The sequence below is a fragment of the Microcaecilia unicolor genome, chromosome 11 (assembly GCF_901765095.1).
Source record: "Microcaecilia unicolor chromosome 11, aMicUni1.1, whole genome shotgun sequence".
NCBI classification, from domain to species: domain Eukaryota; kingdom Metazoa; phylum Chordata; class Amphibia; order Gymnophiona; family Siphonopidae; genus Microcaecilia; species Microcaecilia unicolor.
Window position 1 is genome coordinate 152,121,678 of NC_044041.1, and position 24,459 is coordinate 152,146,136.

At 44.6% G+C, this 24,459-nt stretch overlaps 1 protein-coding gene across 3 annotated transcripts in view; it reads left to right on the top strand.

The window, feature by feature from the left end:
• The first annotated feature begins 10,904 nt into the window (after positions 1–10,904).
• The window catches only part of MARK4 (microtubule affinity regulating kinase 4), a 672,690-nt gene continuing 659,135 nt past the window's right edge, over positions 10,905–24,459 (top strand). Inside the window, exon 1 of one of the 3 annotated variants that reach the window (XM_030220223.1) lies at positions 10,905–12,042. In XM_030220223.1, the coding sequence (XP_030076083.1) occupies positions 11,992–12,042 (51 nt within the window). In that variant the 5' untranslated portion in view covers positions 10,905–11,991. The remainder of the gene's footprint in view (positions 12,043–24,459) is intronic. The other 2 variants (XM_030220222.1, XM_030220221.1) reach the window with 2 other exon arrangements.

Below are 24,459 nucleotides of genomic sequence, written 5' to 3' on the forward strand. Positions count from 1 at the left end.
CCCCATAAATCCAACCCCTTCCTCTTCCATCTAGTAAAAACCGATGGGGAGCAGCCCAAGAGAAAAGCTAAATTATAGGCTATAGGCGATAACCGGGAATTATAGGCTCTTTCAGTCTTTCCATTTTGTCCCAACAGGGTAGTGTGAAATGAATAACCGGGCTCACCTCCAGTCCCAAACACCGGTGTTTAGGCGCTAGCCAAAGCAAATGGCCCAGCTTCAGAGGACTACGTAACAAATATTGTTCCGCCTTCACACATAATTTGTGGGGAGCCTCCTGAAACCACTCCACCGCTGATTTGGCTTGGGTCACTCTATGGTATAGCTCCAGTTTAGGAACCCCCAACCCTCCCTTAGCTTTGCTGTCCATATATAAAATTATATGATGAATTCTAGGTTTACCACCCTGCCAAATACATTTTTGTAGCCTAGTTCGTAAAGACTGAAGCACTTGATCGCTAATAGGTAATGGTATCGACTGAAATAGGTATAATAAACGTGGCAGGATGTCCATTTTCACTGTGGCTATCCTCCCAAACCAAGACAGACTGAGGGGATCCCATTGTTCCAAATCTGCTCGAATCTCCTTCAACAAAGGCGCATAATTTGCCTCACTGATTCCTTGCAAATTGCTTATGAGAAAAACCCCCAGGTATCGGATGTTCTTAGTCACCCACCTCAAGGGATATAACTGCTTACACTGCTGGTAATATTCTTCCTCCATACCCTGCACCAGTGCTTCAGTCTTATCATAATTAATTTTAAACCCTGAGACCCGTCCATAGGACTCAAGTTCCCGGACCACCTCTTGTAAGGACTCCAGAGGTGAAGTAAGCGTTAATAGGACATCGTCTGCAAATAAAGTTACCTTAGACTCCCAGTCTCCCACCTTCACACCCGTTATTCCTGAGTTATTCCTAATATTCCATGCGAAGGGTTCCATCACAAGCGCGAATAAAAGTGGTAAGAGTGGGCACCCCTGACGCGTTCCTCTTTGTAATTAAAAAAGGGAGTTACCTGTCCATTAACCTTTACACATGCTTTAGGCTGGGTATATAGCTCTTTAATCCGTCCCATAAAATTAGGTCCAAATCCAAATTGCTGCATAGTATGATGTAGGAATGGCTAATGCACCCTATCAAATGCCTTTTCAGCATCAACACTTAACAGGCAATAAGGTGTTTTTCTTTGTTTCGCTATATGCATAACATCTAAGGTGCGTCTAATGTTGTCTGAGGCCTGTCTACTAGCCACAAAGCCCACCTGGTCTGGATGGATTAAGGTCGGTAGGATCGTAGTCAATCTAGTAGCTAGGACCTTTGCCAGTATACGCACATCAACATTCAGCACTGAGGGCGGTACGAAGAGCACTCAGTCGCATCCTTATTAGGCTTCAGGATCACTGCAATCCATGCCTCCTTCATAGTAGGTGGCATGTTGCCTCCCTGAAAAACAGAGTGTAGTACTTCTGCCAAAATAGGTGCTAGCTGAGGGGCAAATGTTTTATAAAATTCACTAGTATAGCCATCCATACCTGGCGTTTTTCCAGTTTTCAATGTGTTAATGGCATTAAGCACTTCCTGCACTTCAATTGGGGCTTCCAGCAAAACCAGCTGTTCCGGTGTCAAGGTCGGCAAGGGTACTCTCCCCAAGTATGACCGAATGCTCTCCTCCTGTATTAAGCCATCCCTTGCATACAGTGCTACATAGTAGCTATTAAATCTATATCTAATCTCCGGGGATGTTCGGAGAGTCTCCCCTTTGTCACCCTTAATACGAAAAATATTACACTCTGCCCTTAACGTTCGCAATTTAAGAGCTAGCTGTCTGTTTATCTTATTTTGAGCCGTATAATTATGGAGCTTTAATTTCTCATTAATGAATTCAAGATTCTGGGACAACAGTGCATCTAATTGTATTCTTGCTTCCTGTAGGTTTCTGTATATCTTGAGGGAGCCTGTATGTTTGTTTCTTTTCTAAGTTCTCTATCTGACCTCTCAAATGGGATATCTCTACTGTGCATTTTTGCTTAAGCCTTCCGGCAACTTTCATAAAATTACCTCGAGATATAGCTTTGAGCGCATCCCATAAACCGCTATCGAGGGTCCCGAATTTAAATTAAAGGACAAGTACTACTCAAGCACCTCAACAGACCTCCTCCTTTTTTAACATCACATTATTCAGAGTCCATCGCCCTTCCCGACTATTTTCCATATGTCAATCAAGTTGTATCATACAGGGGGCATGATTGGATAGCGTAATAGTGCCAATTTGAGCCTTGGTGAGTTGGCTTCCCAGCAATTTATATATAAAGAGATAGTCAATCCAGGAATATGTAGAATGCACCGGAGAGTAAAAAGAATAATCTTGATCTGTAGGATGCAGATCTCTCCATGAGTCAAATAGCCCCATTTCATTCAAGAAATTTGCCAGATGTTTAGCTATCGCTCTATCTCCACACGAGGCAGAGCCAGATCTATCCATTTCTGGATGGCAAGGTAGCATTGAAGTCACCTCCCAGCATGAGCTGGCTCCCTATCATAGTTTGTAATTGTCACTTAAGCAATTGAAAAAAGGAGGGTTGATTCGTGTTTGGACCATATATAGATCCCCAAGTAACCTCTCTATTTTCAAAGGCCCCTCTAATCAAAATATAGCGTCCTTTTGGGTCCCTCTTCACTTGATGGATTTGTATGGGAAGATCAATCTGAAAAAGCACAGCTACCCCTCTTTGCTTTTTGTCTGAAGTATCAGAGGCAAAATAAATCTTAGAATATAGAGCATGTCTAAACAAATATTCATGGGCCCGTTTCAAATGGGTCTCTTGTAGCATTACCACATGCAGTTTTTGTCAAGCTATTTCTTGCCACACTAACTGTCTCTTTCTAGGGGCATTTAAGCCTTTTACATTTAAAGTTATAACCTTTAAGTTAGTCACCATAAGGAATATCTTGATCTCACATCTGCATATCTACTATCCATCTCATGGTAATGTAGCTTCCCTCCCCCCCTACACCTCCCCACCTCCCCAATCCCCTCAAATGCAGAGTGAAAGGCCTTGGGAAGACAAAAGTTGCCCCTCGACCCTCCCACTCGCTCTCTAGCAAAATCAACAATCCCATTACACAGCCCTCCATCCCCACTCACTCCCTCTCCCACATTTGTCCATATAGTCAACATACTCATCTTCTGCATAGTCCATACTTAAGGGCAAAGAAAGAAACTAATGACAGTTATTCTTGCCTTCGTTTGCTCAGTCATCTTTGGTATTACAAGCCAGTGTTGTTTGTAGCCAATCACGGTTTCTTAGCCTTATTAAAGACCTGTTGCCATTGACGCACTTTATCCCTATTATCAGCTGGCGCCGCCGAACTCGACTCCATATCCGGTCCCATCAAACCCGCTAACTGCAAAATCTATTTAGCAGCTGCAGGAGTACGGACCTTGTAGTGTTTGCCAGCTATTGTAAAGCATAGGGCAAAGGGGAATGCCCATTGGTATTTGATGTTGTGCTTTCCCAGAATCTCATATTCCTTCTTTGCTATAATGTATAGGCAGATAAATCCTGGTACACCGAAATAGGGGCCTCATTAAATTGCAGGTCTTTCTTTTGCCTAGACAACATAAGTAGATGTTCCTTCTCCGTATATTTCCAAAATCGGACTATGATGTCTCTTGGCTTGTTTTGCATCGGCTTTCCCAGCGCCCTGTGGGCCCGTTCAATTTCTGGAGTCACCATATCTGGGGTTCCCACAAGTATTTGTGTACAGAGTTCTTGTATTATTTTTTTGACATCCTCTTGATCTCCTACTTCCGGGATACCCCGAAATCGCAAGTTGTTATGACGACCTCTATTTTCTATGTCGTCGAGTTTATATTACATCTCCTCCAGTTGGTTAGCGAATCCCTCTTCTCTCTGTCTCATTTGGTGCATCGTTTCCACGTACTCCTCAACCTGTCCTTCCAGCTCTTCCATACGGGTTCCAATCTCTTTAAGTTCACCTCTTAGATTATCAATACGCTCCACAATATTTTATTTATTTATTTATTTATTTGTAGCATTTGTATCCCACATTTTCCCACCAATTTGCAGGCTCAATGTGGCTTACATTTGCCGTAATGGCGGTTGCCATTTCCGGGTAACAGAATTACAGATGGTACTGCGTTAAGGTGCATACATACATGGTAACATACATGAAATATAATATATATGGAACAGGTCATGGTATATATATATATACATGTGCAGACGTACATGGTAAGGAAGAATACATTATGGTATTGCAAGAAGTTCCTGTAATAAATTGGATTGTAACATACATTAGGTCGTCGACTATAGAGATAACCCTATTCGACCTTAGGTTTAAAGTGGTAGTGCAAAGAGGTTAAGCAGTCATTCGATAAAAGTTCGGTTTTGTATAGATTGTGTATAATTTTATTATATAGTATTTAAGATGGATGTTTATGGTATGCCTTCTTGAAAAGTTCTGTTTTCAGTAGCCTTCGGAAGATGGTTAGGTCTTGTGTTGTTTTTATGGCCTTCGGTAGTGCATTCCATAGCTGCGTGCAGATGTATGAGAAACTGGTCGCATATATGGATTTATATTTTAGCCCTTTACAGTTAGGATAATGGAGATTGAGGCATGTGCGTGATGATCTTTTTGCGTTCCTAATAGGCAAGTCTATAAGGTCTGACATGTAAGTTGGGGCTTCCCCCGTAGATGATTTTGTGGACCAGGGTACAAACTTTGAACGCAATTCGTTCTTTTAGTGAGAGCCAGTGTAGTTTTTCTCTTAGGGGTTTGGCGCTTTCGTATTTCGCTTTCCCAAATATGAGTCTGGCTGCTGTGTTTTGAGCGGTTTGGAGCTTCTTGATGATTTGTTCTTTGCATCCGGTATAGATGGCATTGCAGTAGTCTAGATGGCTTAGCATCATTGATTGTACTAGGCTGCGGAATACTTCCCTTGGGAAGTAAGGTTTGATTCTTTTAAGTTTCCACATCGAGTAGAACATTTTCTTTGCTGTGTTTTTCGCATGGTCTTCGAGTGTGAGATTTCAGTCAATTGTGACTCCTAGAATTTTCAGGCTGTCTGAGACCGGAAGTGTGTAATCTGGGGTGTTTATGGTATTGGGTTTGTTTGTATTGTATTGTGAGGACAGGATGAGACATTGTGTTTTTCCTGCGATTAGCTTTAGTTGGAATGCGTCCGCCCATGAGTTCATTATTTGGAGGCTGTGTGTGATTTCATTTGTGATTTTGGTTATGTCTTGTTTGAACGGGATGTATATCGTGACATCGTCAGCATAGATGTACAGGTTAAGTCCTTGATTGGATAGCCATTTGGCTAAAGGTGTCATCATTAAGTTAAAAAGGGTTGATGAGAGCGGTGATCTTTGTGGTACTCCACATTCAGGTTTCCAAGGTGTTGATGTTTTTGAATTTGAGATCACTTGATAAGATCTTGCTGTTAAGAAGTCTTTAAACCATCTTAGTATGTTTCCTCCGAACCCGAAGTAGTCTAGGATGTTCGTGAGTATTTGGTGGCTGACCATGTCGAACGCGCTGGACATATCAAATTGTAGGAGTAGCACATTGTTTCCAGTTGCAATTAGTTTTCATGTGAGCTAAGTCCTTGGGGAGATCCCGAAGTATTCTGGTAAATTGAGGCTCACGATTACCGCAAGCTTCCTCTTCGGACCGGATGGATTCTGAGTCAGAGGCCTCTTCTCCCTGGGGGGAAGTATGGTATCCAGCAGCTTTAGTAACCCACTGACTGCTTCGCGCTCCCAGTTTGGCTTCCGAGGTTCTCGATTTTTGTGACATCTTTGCCCTCTCGCAGTTAGACTTCCTTTAACGTCCTAACAGAGACAATTTCGTCGTCTATATCGCTCAAATTAGCTTTGCTAGCAGGGTTGGTCCGGAGCGATAAACTCAGGCTGCCATCGAGGTTGCTGACGTCACCGGAAGCCTCCGCTATATCTTTTTTGAGATGAGGTGACCAGAATTGAACACAATATCTGAGGTGTGGTCATACCGTGGAGCAATACAAAGGCATTATAACGTCCTCATTTTTGTTTTCCTTTCCTTTCCTAATAATACTTGAGATTCTATATGCTTTCTTACCCGCTGCAGCACACTGAGCTGATGCTTCACACGCCTGCTTTTGCTTTTCTCTTTTCTGCCATATCCGATTTACTGTTTGTTTTGCAAGATTAAGTCTGGCACATATGACTGACTGCTTTTGACCATTTTCAATATTTATTATAGAGATTTTTGTTTCCAAATCTAACATAGTTCATTTATGTTTGTCAGCGAGGCCAGTTAGCAGGACTTGATACTGGTAGTGGTGTTTCCTCACCCAAAATCTAAAAGCGAGCCTTGCTCTCCTATCTGGAACGGACTAAAGCTCATAGACAGTCCACCCAGCTTTTTGTTTCCTTTGACCCAAACAAGATGGGGGCAGCCATCAGTAAATGCACTTTTTATCCAATTAACTTTCAGATTACATCTCTTTCACTTATGTCCAGGCTGGGCTGATTCTGGAGGGTCATATCATGGCTCATTAGAGTCATGGCTTTGTCAGTAGCCCACTTGATTAGCTTCCATTGAAGTGATTAGCAAAGCTGCAATGTGGTCTTCAGTCCACACATTCACATCTCACTACTGCTGTCACGTCCTGACAACTGCTTTGAGCAAAATACCCAACATGTCTGTCAGTTCTGTCAGACAGTTCTACAGAATTTGTTTGGTGTCTAGAATCCAACTCCACCTTCCTAGACCCATTTTTATTCTATTCCAGTCTTGTAAGGTTGATTGGGTTTCTGGTTGGTCTTGCCATTGCAAGCCCCTATTGTTCTTGGTTTGTTGTTTTGGTGAGCCTGGTAGCTAGGAATTCCCATATGTGAGAAACAATGTCTTGCTTGTTCTCAGAGAAAGTGAAGTTATTCACCTGTAGCAGGTGTTCTCTGAGAACAGGAGGACATGTATTCTTACATCCCTTCCCACCTTCCCTAGGATTTATATTCTTTTAGCTTTGATATTGTACTGCTGGTCCCGCATGCTCTTGTCAGGTGGGAAGGCATTCACACATGTGTTGTGCGATGCTGCCAAAGGCTTCTTAAAATGACAGAATGCTGGGTAACACCTGCACTAGGTTCCATCAGATGTAACCATATGTCAGAATGTTCTGCTTCTAATTGATATCAGGTATATATTTTATTTAGATTTTGCTCACACCTTTTTCAATAGTAGCTCAAGGTGAGTTACATTCAGGTACACTGGATATTTCTCTGTCCCAGGAGGGCTCACATTCTAAGTTCATACCTGAGGCAATGGAGGGTTAAGTGACTTGCCCAAGATCACAAGGAGCAGCAGTGGGATTTGAACCAGTCACTTCTGGATTGCAAGACCGGTGCTCTAACCACTAGGCCACTCCTCCACTCCTTTAACTGAAAGTAATAACTGACAGTATTCTATAACATTTTAGTGTGCAAGTACTAGGCATGCCTCTGAGCCTCCAATGTCTCTCCCATATCCACACTACCTAGCAATTGCTCACTAAGGTTATTGAATACCAACTAAGTGCATTTAGGCGTGTAACTACAAATTGGTGCCAATTAACTCAATTGTAAACAATTATTTTTTAAATACCAATTAGTGCTTAATGTAACTATTGTTACGCACATTATTGGCAATATTCTATAAAATGTGTGTGCAGTTTTGCATGCTAAGCGCAAAAATGGGCACACAAGATTATAAAATTAGGGGCTTACCCCCAGATTCTATATAGCATGCCTAGAGATCCGTGCTAAAATCCAAGCAGATTCTATAACAATGTGTGTAACTTAACAATTTGGCCAGAAATGGTAAACTGGATTTTGGTCTAAAATTATCCACTTGTTCCTTACTTCCTTTTTTAATCTTTCAGAAGTGTCTAACCACTGCTTTTTTTTTAACTCATCTGGCATATTGTCTGTATTTAAACTTTTATTCACAATTTCAGTAAAAACTGGATCTACAAAATCCTTAATCGCTTTTAAAATTACTGGTTGACAAACATCTAGCTTACAGTAGCTATTCTTAACTTGATTAAAAGTCTTCTTGATCACATCTGCTGTTACCAAAGTAAACTCAGACCATTTTTCATCCTCGTTCAAAGCACATATAGGTTCTAGCGGTAACTATGAATAATCAAATTCTTCTGTTATTTTTTCCACTTTTGTCTGAAATACCAGTGCAAACTCATCACAAGAAATAGTGGACAGAAAATTATTATTACTTTCCACCTCATTAGTTAATCTAGTAACAATAACAAATCTTTCTTTGGTGTTAAATGAGGAAAAGCAGAAACTGGAGACTAGAACAAACTTGATTGGAAAAAAAAAAAACCAAAATAAAACAACCAGACAACAAAGGTAGAAAGAAGAATTTTATTCTTAATTCAGTGAATGGGAAATGTTAGTTTAACAGTAAATTTAATTTACACTGCTTTCTTTATAGTTTGAAGAGTTCAGGGTGCGGTTTCTCTTTCTCTAGTGCTGCACTGCCTGCAGTGTGTGACTTATTGGGCTTTAAGTTAAATTTTTGTCCACATATCCATATTTTAAGTTTGTGGTCACTTATCTTTTACCTGCCAAGGGTCTATTTATGTTCAGTGTTTGTGACTGAGGCCAGATGATCTGTTTGCATGGAGTTTCCGGTTAAGCCTCTGTAATAATTCAGCTTGTTCAGTTTCTGTGATGTCTGTTGAAATGTTGACCAGACTCAACTCTACTATAATGGCAAAGTTGAAGTTATGGGATAATGCACATTTATTCTAAAATGTCAGTGTTTCCAGATGTCCAACCACCACCTGAAACTGAACATGTCCAAGACAGAGCTTATTATCTTTCCACCCAAACCAACATCTCCTCTCCCCTCACTCTTTATCTCAGTCGATGGCACTCTCATCCTCCCCGTCTCATCTGCCCGCAACCTCGGAGTCATCTTCGACTCCTCCCTCTCCTTCTCCGTGCATATCCAGCAGATAGCCAAGACCTGTTGTTTCTTTCTGTACAACATCAGCAAAATTCGCCCTTTCCTCTCTGAGCATACCACCCGAACGCTCATCCACTCTCTTATTACCTCTCACCTTGACTATTGCAACCTACTCCTCACTGGTCTCCCACTTAGCCACCTATCCTCCCTTCAATCCGTTCAGAACTCTGCTGCACGTCTTATCTTCCGCCTGGACCGATATGCTCATATCACCCCTCTCCTCAAGTCACTTCACTGGTTTCCAATCAGGTACCGCATACAGTTCAAACTTCTCCTACTAACCTACAAATGCACTCAATCTGCAGCCCCTCACTACCTCTCTACCCTTATCTCTCCGTACGCTCCTACCCGAAACCTCCGCTCACAGGACAAATCCCTCCTCTCTGCTCCCTTCTCCACCATCGCCAACTCCAGGCTCCCCCCTTTCTGCCTTGCCTCTCCCTATGCTTGGAACAAACTCCCTGAGCCCATATGCAGAGCCCCCTCCCTGCCCATCTTCAAATCCTTACTCAAAGCCCATCTCTTCAATGTCACCTTCAGCACCTAATCATTTTACCTCTATCCAGGAAATCTAGACTACCCCAATTGACTGTCTGCACATGTTGCCCATTAGATTGTAAGCTGACTGCACATGTTGTCCTTTAGATTGTAAGTTCCTTTGAGCAGGGACTGTCCTTCTTTGTTAAACCGTACAGTGCTGCGTAACCCTAGTAGCGCTTTAGAAATGTTAACTAGTAGTAGTAGTAGTAGGGTTCCTTTTACAAAGCTGCAGTAATGATTTCCATGTGGCAAATGTGATGAAACTCATAGGAATTGAATGGGCTTTGTCGGATTTGCCACGCCAGGAATCACTATCATGGCTTTGTAAAAGGAGCCCAAAGTTTCCATAAGTATGTACGGGGATTATGTTTGGTGCAGGATACAGTGTTTACATAGAAATCTGTCATCAAGTGCACGCTAAGGCATTATTTAGGAGTATACCAAGCACTATACACACCTATATGCCTAGTGTCTCCTGTTAAGTCTGGGGGGCACCCCCCCCCCAAATGTTAAGTCTGGCTACACCACTGCTTCGACCTCTCATTCTTCCTCTCCCCAGGCACACCCCTCCACCACCACCAGCACTCACTCTTTTTTATCTATCTATCTATCTATCTATCTATCTATCTATCTATCTATCTATCTATCTATCTATCTATCTATCTATCGTACTCCTGTTATATATATGTTTCATCATTGTTTGGTGGTACCAGGAGTCGGGCATAGCTGGATCTGACACATAAAAATTATGAATTTTTACAGGATTGTGCTGGGAGGGGGGGATGCTGTTGTTTTAATTTCCACAATCTGGGGGGGCACCTTATTCCCTTGCATTAGACTTTATCATTCTCAGCTGGATAGACTGCTTTGGTCTTTATCTTCTGTCATTTACTATTCATGGAGCCATCATTCATGGCATTCCTTCTTACTCCTTCTTATCTGGTTCTCAGCATTAAACCATTGTGCAAAGCCAGTGCTCTTACGCTTGCTTTCTACCTTTTGGGTGTTGTTTAGATATATTGTGTCTTTGTGTATGTGCATTTAGGAGCTCCATACATATGTTGTGGTTTTTCACAAACAAATTGTTTCTGCCTCCAAAAAGGATGCCTTTTATCCATCCGCCGGTTACTGCCAGCCGCCTGCTTGAAGTTGGAAGCCTGTTTCTTTAAGGGAACCGGGTGGGTGGAGGCGGAGGGGAGATGGGAGAGGCAATCTACAGCCCTGCCTTGAGCTAGTCTGACGTCCCTTCCTTCCTCTTTCTCTCCCTCCTCCTCCCCCCTCTCTTTCTTTCTCTGTCTGTCTTGGTTGGGGCTGCTGTTTCATCTGTTTTCTGCCACAGCCTGGGGAGGGTATATATATATATATATATATATATATATATATATCTTTTTTTTAATTGACTGTAAAAATCTTGTGTTTCGCCCCTCCCTCAACTTCGGCACAGAAACTGAAATCAAAGCTTCAGGAATGGATTGGAATTAAAGAGAAAGTCACATTGCGAAAAGAAAGACTCTACGGATTTGCTTCTCTGTAGTTCCCCTCCTCTGTTTCCTTCACTGAAGGATAGCACACGGGGAAGGAAAAGGGGAAGGGGGGGGGGGGGGAGGAGAGCAGCCTTCCTCCCCACTCCTTCAAGAAATGAGATCCCGATAAGTAAGAGCCCTGTGGGTGGGTGGAGAAGGTAATATACCCCGCTCCCCCAGAAGCATCAGTCGATGTGGTGAAGACGGGGAGAAAAAAAATGCTGAGACCCCCCCCAGCCCTGCATAAATAGTATTGTGACATCCTGCAGTCCTCCAAGGGGGCCATCCCCACCCGGACTGGAAGATTCCCGATCCAGGAGGAGAAGGCTGAGGTCTACAATCACCTCTTGACTTATTTTATTTTTGACGCTTCCACATCTTGTTTTATTTGTGGTGGAGGCACAGATGAACTATGGGATCCTGAAGACTATATTTATACAAACGATTCTCACCCCCTCCCCCCCATCCCGGAGGATCACGAACCTACCATTCTGGGCCACATTCCTCATCAGTTGCTCCCCTCGCGCTTGCTTTCCATCTTTGCCTTATTAGCTTTATATCGTTCATTCCTTTCTTACTGTTTCAAATTTATTTGGTTTTATTTTTGTTTAAGACTTTTGTCATTATTTTCCTTTTATCTCGCCCTCCCGGGATTATCCCGAGAAATAAAAGGCAGCAATCGATCAAGAATATATTTATAGGAGGAGAATACAAGAAAATCAAGGCAACAAGGGAACTCTTCTTGCAAACGAGGATTCTCCATCGTTATTGCAAAGACATTCGTGTGTATATATAGAGAGAGAATTTTATTTATTTTTATTTTTTTTTCCTGGGGAGATTTACAAGAAATTTAATAAAATATATGAATAGTTAATCTCAGGGAAATAAATATGTCCTCAAGAACCAGTGCCACAGCTGGGAATGACAGGAACTTGGATACTGTGAGTATTAAACACCTAGATTTTGGTTCCTCTCCTGAAATTTTTATGTGAATTGTATATCAGACAGCATAGTATTTAAACGTTGTCTCTTATTTGCCTTGTTATTAATATTGATTCCTCCATGATTGCTTTCTCTTGCCTTCTGTTGTGATCTTTTTATTTTCAAGGGTGCTGTTCCCGTGGAGATAGAGAATAGGGGAGGGGGCGATGGGGAGGTTACAAGGGCAGGGACTGTTTTTGAGGCAAGGGTAGATCTCCGCGGCTAAGTGCTGGGATTGGGACAACAGGGTTAATACAGGCGGGAGCATTTTTGGCTGCGCGCATGGACTGCACAAGAGAAAGAATGCAGGCTCGGATGTGTGTTAGGAAGCGCATTTTGGAGGCAGAGATTGCACTGGACAAGCTTTTGTGTGTTCCGGTGGCATTAATGAGGTTAGGACCGATACAGTAGGTTCACTAGGCCGGCAAGCTCCAAAGATGTTTACAGTGAGGGAGGGACCTTTCAGGCTTTTCCTTTTCATTATTTTGGCTCGGTATGTTATTTTTATGGAGTGCTGGACGAAGTGTTATGTAGCCAAATAAACAGCACTGTCAGCATACACAGATCTCAGTGAGAGATTGTATAGCACGGACTGTATACAAAGCACTGTATGACGTGTTGCCTTGATACAGCACTGACAGTATACGCAGAAAGATGTGGAGTAGTATCTAGCATTGACAGGGTGTATGCTGTAATGTACAGGTTGTTATGCATAGGGTTTCTGATTATCGCTTAAATGCATTAAACCCCTATAAAACGTTTACGAAAACAAAATTGGGATGTAATAGGTTTTTAATTAATAAGCAGCGTTTTCTACTGAATCAGGTGCTATTTCTAGGGTGGACTGCAGAAGCGGCAGCATTTGCACTAGGAGGAGCCTGCGCTTGCTCCTCCCACACCCCGCCTCTCGGACGGGTGCCTTGCATGCGCGGGGCCTGGGAGCCGAGCGCGCGTGGGTTGCTTATCCTGCTTGTCAGATGTTGCAATGAATGAATGCCATAGAGATCGGACCTAAGACTGACCGTTCTTGACTAAAAGTGGTCTGGTGATAGATAGTGGCCGGCTGTGGAACTCTGTTATGCATGGAGTGCAGAGAGTGCTGAAGTTACTACTACTACTTATCATTTCTATAGCGCAACTACACGTACGCAGCGCTGTACATTTGAACATGAAGAGACAGTCCCTGCTTGACAGGGCTGTTATACTGGCACAAACCAACATACTAGGTAGACTGGAAGGGCCAAGGTGGGCATTATCTGACCATCCTCTACCTTTCAGGGGCATTGTCTGGAGGAGTTATATAGAGGACATGCACGTATTTACATATACATGCAATGCCTTTTCATCTGCCTCTGAGTAGGTGTAAATGTGAGAGAACCAAGGTCAGTGGTTTTGTTTGGAAGGGCCAAACAAACCGGACCCCGCCCCCCCCCCCCCCGGGCTATCTGGATGCTGTGTTGGGCAAAATATTCATTTAGCCATCACCCCAGTGACGCATTTTATTCTGCTGTTACTTGGCATCAGCATTCAAGCCTATCTTATAAAGTGACATATGTGACCTCTTATAGAATGACTCCCTTTATAAGTAGAGTTTCTGATAATAGATCTTCACAAATGCATTTTTTAAATTTGAAATAAGTAAAAATGTAACCTCATCATTGTTAGAACAATACAAAAACATTGAAAAGACCAGTTTTATGTATCTTCAAAAAACCTCTAATTAGTTAAAATATAAAATCTTAACTCAGAAGCCCTAATTATATAGCACTGTTTATGGCTGTAGTTCTGTACAAAATATTATAATGTAGTGCTATTATTTATGATATTTCATGTTATAGAACTGACAGTGTACACAGCACTGATGCAGACTGCTCTTGGGGTGGATCTGGGTAACCGCCAAAGGTCATACACCTCTGCATTATCCCTACCCCAGCTGCTGATGTTACTTCCTGAGAGTGGCTGCAGTGGTGTATACTGGGATGAAGTAGACATTTATGTTAGGCCACCTCCAAATTGACGGATGATCCAGATGCGACCATTCTCCAATGGTAGAATTTGTGGGGGACCTCTTGTTCTTTAGTCTGAAGGAGTTCCACTTTTGTTGACTTGCCCTGGATCCCATTCCCCCAAAGAGCTATTTCTAACATTGACAGTATTCACAGTGCTGTACAATTACTATATAGCACTGATGGTGCACACAGTACTGTATGAGTTGGTGTTATACAGCAATAAGAGTGCATATAGTGCTGCACATATGTAAAGAGGACTTGGTTATATGTAGTATGACTTCCTATATATCTACATGCATTTCTATATATAGAATATATATGGTAATGTCAAGGCTTTTGAAATGCTGCAAGAAAGGAAACATCGGGTTGATTCTGGTTGGGGAGGTGAAGTGGTTCCATGTTATATGTGTAACTTTTCTCTCCTTCAACCAATTCGCTTTTCCTGTGCTGATTAGGAGGAGGAGAGTGGGGCTTGGGTTGCAGCCACCTCTGCTGTCTGAGGTCTGACTGCAGCTTTGAGCCATGTAGGACACTGAGCAACCTCTCAGTTCTAAGTAACAATTGGGACCCGGGTAGCAAGCAGGAGCAGGTGGCTTGAGGCATTACTACCCTCCTCCTCCCATTGCTGATAATCAGTGCAGGTTGTACAAGGAATACGAGGAGATGTTTGTGTAAAAGAGTTGCTGGGGAATGGCTAAATTTATGAATAGAGAGGGTAGGAGGATTGTGTGAACGAGAGAGTTGGGTGGTATATGTATGAAAGGGAAACTTGGGATAAAGATGTAAGAAAGGTAAGATGGAAAGGCACTTGGAAAGAATAGAAAGGGGATTGTTGGTGGTGGAAGAGAAGAAGGGATGAGGTAACAGGAGAGAGAGGGTAAGGCAGGGCTGTCGCAAGGGCATAGCAAGCAGGGCAACTGCCTCAAAGTTCAGGCTGTCATTTTGAGTTGTCCTGTGAGGTTGTGAGCAAGCTAATAAAAAAAAAAAAGGTAGGGGGCACCATTTTGTTTGGTGACTTCATTGGTGCAAGGACCAGGAGTAAGGAGCTGGAGCCAGGGGAAGATTTTCTTCCACTCTTCTCTCTGGATCCCCACCCAAGTTCACAGAATTTGTCTCCTTTTATCTCACCTGTCTTCCTCCCTTCCTTCCTGCCTGATCCTCCCTCCTCTTCCCCTCTCTTTGTTTTATATATATTTTTATTGGCAGTGGAAGAAATGGGCCCAGGGCAGTAGAAAAGCCCAGTCATCTTGGCGATGGTTAGTGTAGGCTTGCAGAAAAGTCTTGAGGGTCTGGTTCACCCTTTCTGCCATCCCGTTAATTTGTGGATGATACGCTGACGAGAATAGCGTCGTGATACCAAAGGCAGTGCAAAGTGCTCTCCAAAACCGGGATGTGAACTGGGAACCCCTGTCGCTAACAATCCGCTGGGGTAATCCATGCAGGCGAAAGATGTGGCAGATGAAACTGGTGGCAAGGGTGGAAGCCGTGGGTAGCGCTTTCATGGGTACAAAATGAGCCATCAGAGAGAACTGTTCGACCACCACCCAGATGACCATGTTCCGCTGGGAAGCTGGCAGGTCAGTGATAAAATCCATCGATATCTCTTGCCAAGGCTGCTGTAGTACGGGGTAGAGGCTGCAGCTGCCCCCAAGGTCTTCCATGGGATGATTTACTCCGGGCACAAACGGGACAGGTGGAAACAAATTGCCAAATGTCCTGTGCCATCCGTGGCCACCAGTAAGAATGGGAGATAAGATGGTAGGTCTTCTGAAAACCAAAGTGGCCGACGAAAGTTGATGAATGCCCCATTGGAATACCTTCCTTCAAAGCCGAGGAGGTACTGCGGTCTTGTGTGAGGTAGAAACACCAAGGGCGGCTGGAATGCAAACTGGGTTTAGCATAGGATAAGGCTCCTCTGGTTCTCCGGGTGCCTCAAATACCCGGGAGAGGGCGTCTGCCTGCAGATTCTTCTCCGCCGGTCGAAACACCAGTCGGAAATCAAAGTGCTTGAAGAAAAGGGACCATTGGGCCTGGCGTGAATTCAGTCTCTTTGCGTCCTGTAGATACAACAAATTCTTGTGGTCCGTCATGTGGTGACGGGATGTGCGGCTCCCTCTAGCAGATAACACCACTTCTGGAGGGCCCACTTGAGCGCAAGCAATTCCCGATCTTCGATTGTATAGTTCTTCTCGGTAGGGGAGAACTTAAGGGAAAAGAAGAAACATGGATGCCTCTTGCCAGATTCACCGGTCTGGGACAGCACCGCTCCGTCCCCCAGAGAAGAGGCGTCCACCTCTACCAGAAAAGGCTTAGCCGGATCAGGACTCCGGAGTACTGGAGCAACAAGAAAAGCCTCCTTCAACATGGAGAATGCAGTCAAGGCCTCTTGATTCCAATTCCTCACATCCGCTCCCTTCTTGGTAAGGGCGGTTAAGGGTGCGGTGATCAGAGAATAATTCAGAATGAATTGCCGGTAGTAGTTTGCGAACCCCAGGAACCTTTGTAGAGCCCGTAGTCCCTTGGGTACTAGCCAGTTACGAATGGCTTGGAGCTTAGCAGGATCCATCCGTAGCCCCTGGCCAGATATAATGTAACCCAAGAAGGGAATCTCGTGCTGGTGGAAGGTGTACTTCTCCAATTTTGCGAACAACTAGTGCTCCTGAATCCGCTGGAGAACGGTGCTCATGTGTGAAGGATGATCCTGACTGGACTGAGAGAAGATCAAGATGTCGTCCAGGTAGACAATGACCATCTTATAGAGGAGGTCCTGAAAGATAAAGTTCACAAAGTTTTGGAACACCGCTGGGGCGTTACATAGACCGAACGGCATCACAAAATACTCAAAGTGCCCCTCGTGCGTGTTAAAAGCAGTCTTCCATTCGTCTCCCTCGGATTTGTACCAGGTAATAAGCTCCTCTCAAATCCAGCTTAGTGAAAATCCTTGCTCCTTGCAACTGGTCAAATAACTCTGGAATCAAGGGAAGTGGGTAACGATTCTTAATCATAATACTGTTAAGGCCCTGGTAATCAATACATGGTCGTGAAGACCCATCTTTTTTTGAGACAAAAAAGAACCCGGCTCCCGCCAGTGACAAGGAAGGCCTAATAAAGCCTTTTTGCAGGTTCTCCTTAATATAATCTTGCATGGCCTGGGTCTCATTCTGGGATAAGGTATATAGCCTACCCCGGGGCAGACTGGCCCCGGGGAGTAGCTCAATTGGGCAGTCAAATGATCGATGAGGCGGGAGAGCATCCGCTTCTTGAACACTGAACACCTCCAGAAAGTCTTGGTATTCCTCGGGGAGAGCCGCCTGGACGGCCCGCAGAACTCCAGGAAGGGCAGGAAGAGCCCACGTAGGAACCTCGATAGACGAGAGACACTGCTGAAAACACCGCGGACTCCACTGACCGATCTCCCCCGTGACCCAATCAATGGTAGGAGCATTTTATTTATTTTTTTTAATTTTATTGCATTTGTATCCCACATTTTCCCACCTATTTGCAGGCTCAATGTGGCTTACAGAGTATGGTTATGACATAATCATTCCATTATATCAGATACATTTACTGGTGTGCAAAGATTAAGTAAGGGAAGAGAGCATGTAGCCGCAGCCAGGGTAGTCCCAGAATCACCGGTGAGTAGCCCGAGAAAGCACTAAAAACTGAATCATCTCTTGGTGAAGGACCCCGACCTGCATCTGCAAGGGAGAAGTAACCCGGGTGATAGGCCGAGGAAAAGTCGATCCCTGGATAGAGGTCACTTGAAGAGCCGGTTGACAGGGAATCGAAGACCCCTGTAGTTGTTCCAGGAGATCAGTGTCAATGAAATTTCCCCAAGCCCCATTATCTAGCAGAGCCACAGTATGAATACGGCAATCCTGCCACTGCAGCAGTACGGGAACAGAAAGCATGTTTTGAGGAAGTGAAGAAGATCGACCCAGGACCATTCCCTTCACGGGTCCTGGGTGGTAGCATTTCCCGCCTTATTGGGGGGCAACCATTCACAAAATGTCCGGACTGTCCACAATACATGCAGAGTCAGTTTCGCTCGGACGCGGAAAGACGATGTCGCCCGACCACCTAGGCTCCTCCTCGGATCTGGCGGCCGGCTCACTGGTAACTCCAGGTGATCTTGGACGTGGTGATCGATGAGAAAGCCTCTGTGTGGACCGCTGATTGCTCCGCTCTTGCTCTCGCTCCTGGAATCGAATATATGAGTGCATAGGGTGATGAGGGCATTCAGAGTCGAGGGCAGTTGCCTACCCGCTAGCTCATCCTTCACCCTGCAGCTCAACCCCTGCCAGAAGATAGCTGTCAGGGCCTCCTGATTTTTTTTTTGTTACATTTGTACCCTGCGCTTTCCCACTCATGGCAGGCTCAATGCGGCATACATGGGGCAATGGAGGGTTAAGTGACTTGCCCAGAGTCACAAGGAGCTGCCTGTGCCTGAAGTGGGATTTGAACTCAGTTCCTCAGTTCCCCAGGACCAAAGTCCACCACCCTAACCACTAAGCCACTCCAGCGTAGCTCAGCCGCAAGTGTTCGGGAACGGATGGCATAGGCCCCCACAGATCCGGTGCCTTGCTGGATACACAGCAGCTCGGTAGCAGCCGACGTTGGCTGACCCGGAACGTCGAAGACCATGCGGAACTGTCGCAGGAACTTCCCCAGATCAGAAAGAAAGGGATCACGTTGCTCCCAAAGAGAGGCCCAAGCCAAAGCTGGTCCAGTCAGAAGGGAAATGATATAAGTGATTTTCATGTTTTCCGATGGAAAGGACCCTGGCTGCATTTCAAACAGCATCTGGCACTGATTCAGAAACCCCCGGCATACCGAAGGAGTTCCATCGAAGCGAGGAGGCTCTGGGAGCCGCAAGCCAGGCACCGGGAGCACTGGTCTAGGAGCCAGAGCAGCGGCGGCTCGTGAATTCTGCAGGGTGGACAGCTGAGAGCAAACATCTTGTAACACACTGGAAATTCGGTTCATCTGGGCCTGCTGTTGCTGCAGTACCTGGGCCAGGTCTGCAATGTCTGTCTTATCCGGCGAGCTCATGACTTCGGCTTACTGTTGTGCTTGTGAGCTCCTATGCCCAGCGAAGCACAGATGAGACAACGCGGGCCTGAGCTCCGCAAGGCGGCCGAACAATTCCGAGACTTCACCTGGAGCGACCCCTTCCTCCAGGGGTTGAGCCCCCAGGCCCCATGGTCGACAGGACTTTGAGACACCAGCCGAGTGAAAAGGCACTCCAAGTGCACGGTCGGAAGTCAGGCAGAGGTCCAGGCAGGCAGCAAACACAGAGATGGTCAGGATTCAGGCAGTGGTCAAGGCAGGCAGCAAACACAGAGATGGTCAGGATTCAGGCAATGGTCCAATTCACCAGACACAGGAAAACAGGAAACACCGTGAACTCCACCGAAGTTGAAGCTGAAGCAAAATGCTGACAGTGTTCTGCTCTTAAATAGGCCTCCCAGCAGAGGATCCCGGCCACAGCTGCCAGGTGAGGACTCTCATTGGGCACGCCCATAAGGATAAGCTTCTCAAGATGGCTACCTCTCAGGAACAGATACAGATGAACTTCTCGAGATGGCTGCCCCTCAGATGAACCTCTCAAGATGGCCGCTGCCAGGAGTAGCAAGGTAGAAGTGTAACATAATATTTGAGAGGGATTGACAGTTGGGCATCTAGCCAGAAAATAGTAAGATATTTTTCCCATGCCTTCGGCGTTAGAGAAGCAGCAGGGAGAGACGTAGCTGAAAGAAAGAGAAACCACCCCCCCTAACCGTAATCCGCTTTCATGTCTTCTAGAGACTTAAGATTTCCATCTTCTGTGTATAATTGATGCAGGTATATTATTCCCCTAGATGCCCAAGTAGCAAAATTCACTGAGGTAGATCCTGTTGTGAAGTCTACATTGCCCCATAAAGGCAACAGTGGAGAAGACTCTGCTGAAAGACCGTAAGCGACAGATCCAACGCCATGTTTTCCTCAGGGGTAGCAGAAGTGGGGCAAATGCTGCAGGTGTATGCAGACGCCCCGGCGATGTATGTAACCAGGCACTGAAATGAAGAGGGGCAAACAAACCCGTTTCCGTTGTCGTGCACGAAAAATAAGAGGAATTCCAAAACCAATCAGTAAGATGGTGCATATTACTTGAACCGAATATAACTTAACACTTAGTAGCCCCATTCCCCCCTGAAGGCAAGGGTGAAAGAGTTGGGATACAGGTAACCTAGGAGGGGGATAATCGAATGGGGGCGCCCATCTCTAAGGGTGACCCCATAAAGGGGCGGGGCAACCCGTATTATCGAAACAAGATGGACGTCCATCTTTTGTTTCGATAATACGGTTGGGGACGCCCAAATCATGAAATTTAGGTCGACTTTAGAGATGGTCGTCCCTGGTTTTCGGCGATAATGGAAACCAAGGACACCCATCTCAGAAATGACCAAATCCAAGCCATTTGGTCGTGGGAGGAGCCAGCACTCATAGTGCACTCATCCCGCTAACTGAATGTAAAAAGGCCTTCCCTTACTGATCCGGAAAGGAATGGGCATGCATGAAGGAAAATGCATGCAAATGAGCTGCTCGCTGTTAGCTCATTTGCACACGATTTCCTTCCTAAGGAGGGAAGCAACTGCAGTTGAGGACGTCCAAAATGTGGATGTTTCTGTGAGAAGGACATCCATGCCTTTGCTATGCCTCCGATACCCTCTTTATTTATTTATTTGGATTTTGGATCACAAGTAGCAGCTGTGGGATTTGAACTGGCCACCTCTAGATTGCAAGACCAGTGTTTGAACCACTAGGCCACTCTGCCTCTCCTCCACTTTACTGCACTCCCTTGAAATTTGGCCGTTCCTGTGGGGGACAGTTGAGGACGTCCAAAATGTTTGAAAGAAGGACGTCCACGTCTTCGTTATGCCTCCGCTGACACACACATACCTCTCCCTCCAGGGACCTGCATACTGCCCCCCCCCCCCCCACATGGATGACCAAATTTCAAGGGAGTGGAGTAGAGTGGAGGTGGAGGAGTGGCCTAGTGGTTAGAGCATTGGTCTTGCAATCCAGAGGTGGCCAATTCAAATCCCACCACTGCTACTTGCAATCCAAATAAATAAATATAGTGTCAGAGTCATTGCAAAGGCATGGATGTCCTTCTCACAGAAACATCCACATTTTGGACATCCTCAACTGCCGTCGCAGGGACAGAGGCATAGCAAAGGACATAACTCTAAAAAAAAGACAAAAGTTTTTGAAGTTTTTTTGGGGGTGGGTGGTGGTTAGTGACCACTGGGGAAGTCAGGGGAGGTCATACCTAATTCCCTTCGGTGGTCATCTGGTCAGTTCAGGCACCTTTTTGATGCTTGGTCATGAAAAAAAATGGACCAAGTAAAATTGGCCAAATACTCATCAGGGACACCCTTCTTTTTTCCATTATCGGCCGAGGTTGCCCATCTGTTAACAACTCCCCCGTCCCGCCTTCGGTACACTGCCAACACGCCCCCTTGAACTTTGGTCGTCCCCACGACAGAAAGCAGTTGAGGATGCCCAAAATGGGCATTCGATTATGCTGATTTGGGCAACCTTAGGAGAAGGACGCCCGTCTCCCGATATGTATTATAAGTGTTACCCATATTTCTGACACAAAAGTCCACCAACATCATATTGTAAAGAGCTATTCTGCCCAAAATGGACAGAGGAAGCGAATGCCAACTCTGCAATGTTTGTTTAGTGTATGTTCGTAAGGGCTCTATATTTACCTCGTAAAGAAGCGACAGATCAGAAGGAATGAAAACCCCCAAATATTTCAAAGGTCCAGAGGACCATAAAAGGGGAAATTCTCCCTCCCAAGTCTCCCTAATCTGAGCTTGAATAGGAAAGGCGACTGATTTCTGTAAATTGAGGGTAAAACCTGAGAAATAACTAAATTCCTCTATTGCATTAAGTAAGTTACTGGGGGTTCGTCAGGGTCACAAAAATATCATCCACAAATGCCAACGTCTTGACCAGAAGCGAGGGTAGAGTAATATCTGAAATTTCAGGGTCTATTTGGATGGTACACAACATATTGTTTATTATCAGTATTTCTCAGATGGTGATAGGTGAGAGTTTCAAATTTGGCTAAGTCTTTCATCTTAGCCATCCACTGATGTAATGGTGGCATGTCTTCCTTTACCCAATAAGCTAAGATCAGCTTTTTGATCAGTAATAGCGCATTATATATACATCTACATTGAGGTGCAGACATATCCTGGGCTCCCAAGAATTCGTGAGATCCTAGCATCCTATAATCCCATTCTAAATGACACTGTAATGTTTTCTCAATTATCAGTATGGCTTTTCACCATATATCAATGGTGTGACATTCTAGAAAAGACTGCACATAGGATCCTGGCATATGTTTGCACTTTACTCATAGATCATCCTCCCACAAACCTGTGGCCTTCTCTCCCTTGTTAAATAATATCTCTATTCAAAATTTTGAACTGGGTTTGCTGTAGATCTGCAGGTTTGGTAAAATCATACAGTGTGTCAAAGAGCACTAGAAACTGTTTCTCAGTATAGCTCTGATATAGATCTTGCTGCTATCTCTCCCGTAATCTATTTATCCCTATAAATGGCAATACTCTTTCCCTTTTCCCAGTAACTTATCCTTTAATATTTGGACATTTCAACAAATCTTTATTTATTTATTTCCTTTGTTATCTTAAATTCACAATATCTGTAAAAAAAACTCCCTTATCCTCACTACTTCACTCACATTGCATTCATACATCACACTACATTCTTATTATAATCCTATTCATTACCTGTGCACCAAAATGCCATTCTTCTCTGGTGGCCAGAACAATGTAAAACATGTACTTTCTGACCCTTTGTTTCTTGAGTTTTGCGTGCTCAGTGCTCACGAGGTGTGTTTCTTGCAAATATGCAATATTGGTTCTCAGTTTTTTTTTAAATAGGTAAGTACCACGGTGCACTGTACTGGTGATTTAATGTCATGAACATTAAGCATGACTACCTTTAAATCAACCATATTCAGTAGGCCAGATCACCATCTTATGCAAGTATCACTGATTTAGGAGCCAGTGTTGAGCCCCCCAGCCGGTCTGTTTGGTATTTAAGGAACACAAGTAACCTCCACCCTTTCAGAATGCTCCACATCCATATCTTTCGGCATGTTCCATTCCATACCTTTGAGAAAATTTTTTCTGCAGTCAACCCGATATACATTCACCCCCCCCCCCCCCCCCCCCCCGCATCAACCACCTGAGCACCACTCCTATATGTGCTCATCACAATGCAATCTGCCCTCTCCCATCATGGAGCTTCCCGGTCCCTCTTAATTCTGAAGATGCCCCCTTGTCACAGTCAAAACCATGAATGTGTACGCTGATATATGAGGTTAAGATAAATGTGTGGGAGAGGGATTTGAGTTGTCACTGCTAGTGCCATCCACAGAACATAACCTCTGGTCATGATAGTTCTCATAATGTGGGGCACTGGGTTCTGCTGTATGTTTTGAGTAAAACCTTCATTCCCCCCCCCCCCCCCCCCCCCCCCCCCGCAGTGTAACATAGCTTTCTCGAACAAAACCAACGCACCGCTCTCTGTAGGGTCTTCTGCCATCAGCCAGACAAACCAGGAAATCCAAATATCCTATCCGTTGGAGACAGAGAGTCCTTGCTTTCAGTCGCCACCTCAGTCCTTCCTGGCACGAGTGCTCTCTGCCCCCATGGCCAGAATCATCGATGCCACAACTGTAAAATAGAGGCCTGTCACTTTGGCCTTATATGATGAATTGTCTCTCATACCTTGTGAGTTTTCTAAAAGGCAATCTGCTTTATGTGGGCGTGTTTAGTGTATCCATAAATGCTTTTACTTCCTCCAAGGTCTGTAAGGTCACCGTCTTGCCAGCATTCCACACTCAGAGCCTAATGGGGAAGATCAACTCAAATTATATTCCCTTCCAGTGTAGCTCAGTACAGTATGGCACCATAAGTTTTTTTTTTGCAATGTCACATGCACAGAATAGCCATTGAAGAGTAAAAGTCTTGCCCCATCATACTCCAGTGTGCCCCGATCTCCAATAAGACCTTAGGATGAGCTCTTTTTCTTTCTAGTTAAGGTACTTGGCTATTGCTGTTCATGGGCTTCGCACTCCTTGGGCTTTAGGCCCTATTCTGTGCGCCCTTTTGTAGCAATATTGCAGACTCTCAGTTGTAAGGCCCAGTTTTTCAGGAATCCACTTACTAAAAATTTGATGCAGGTCATTATCAATTACTTTCTCTGGCAAGCCTACCAGGCGTAAATTATTGTGTCAGCTCCTGTTTTCCTGTTCCTCCAACTTTTTCTGCAGGTCTGAAG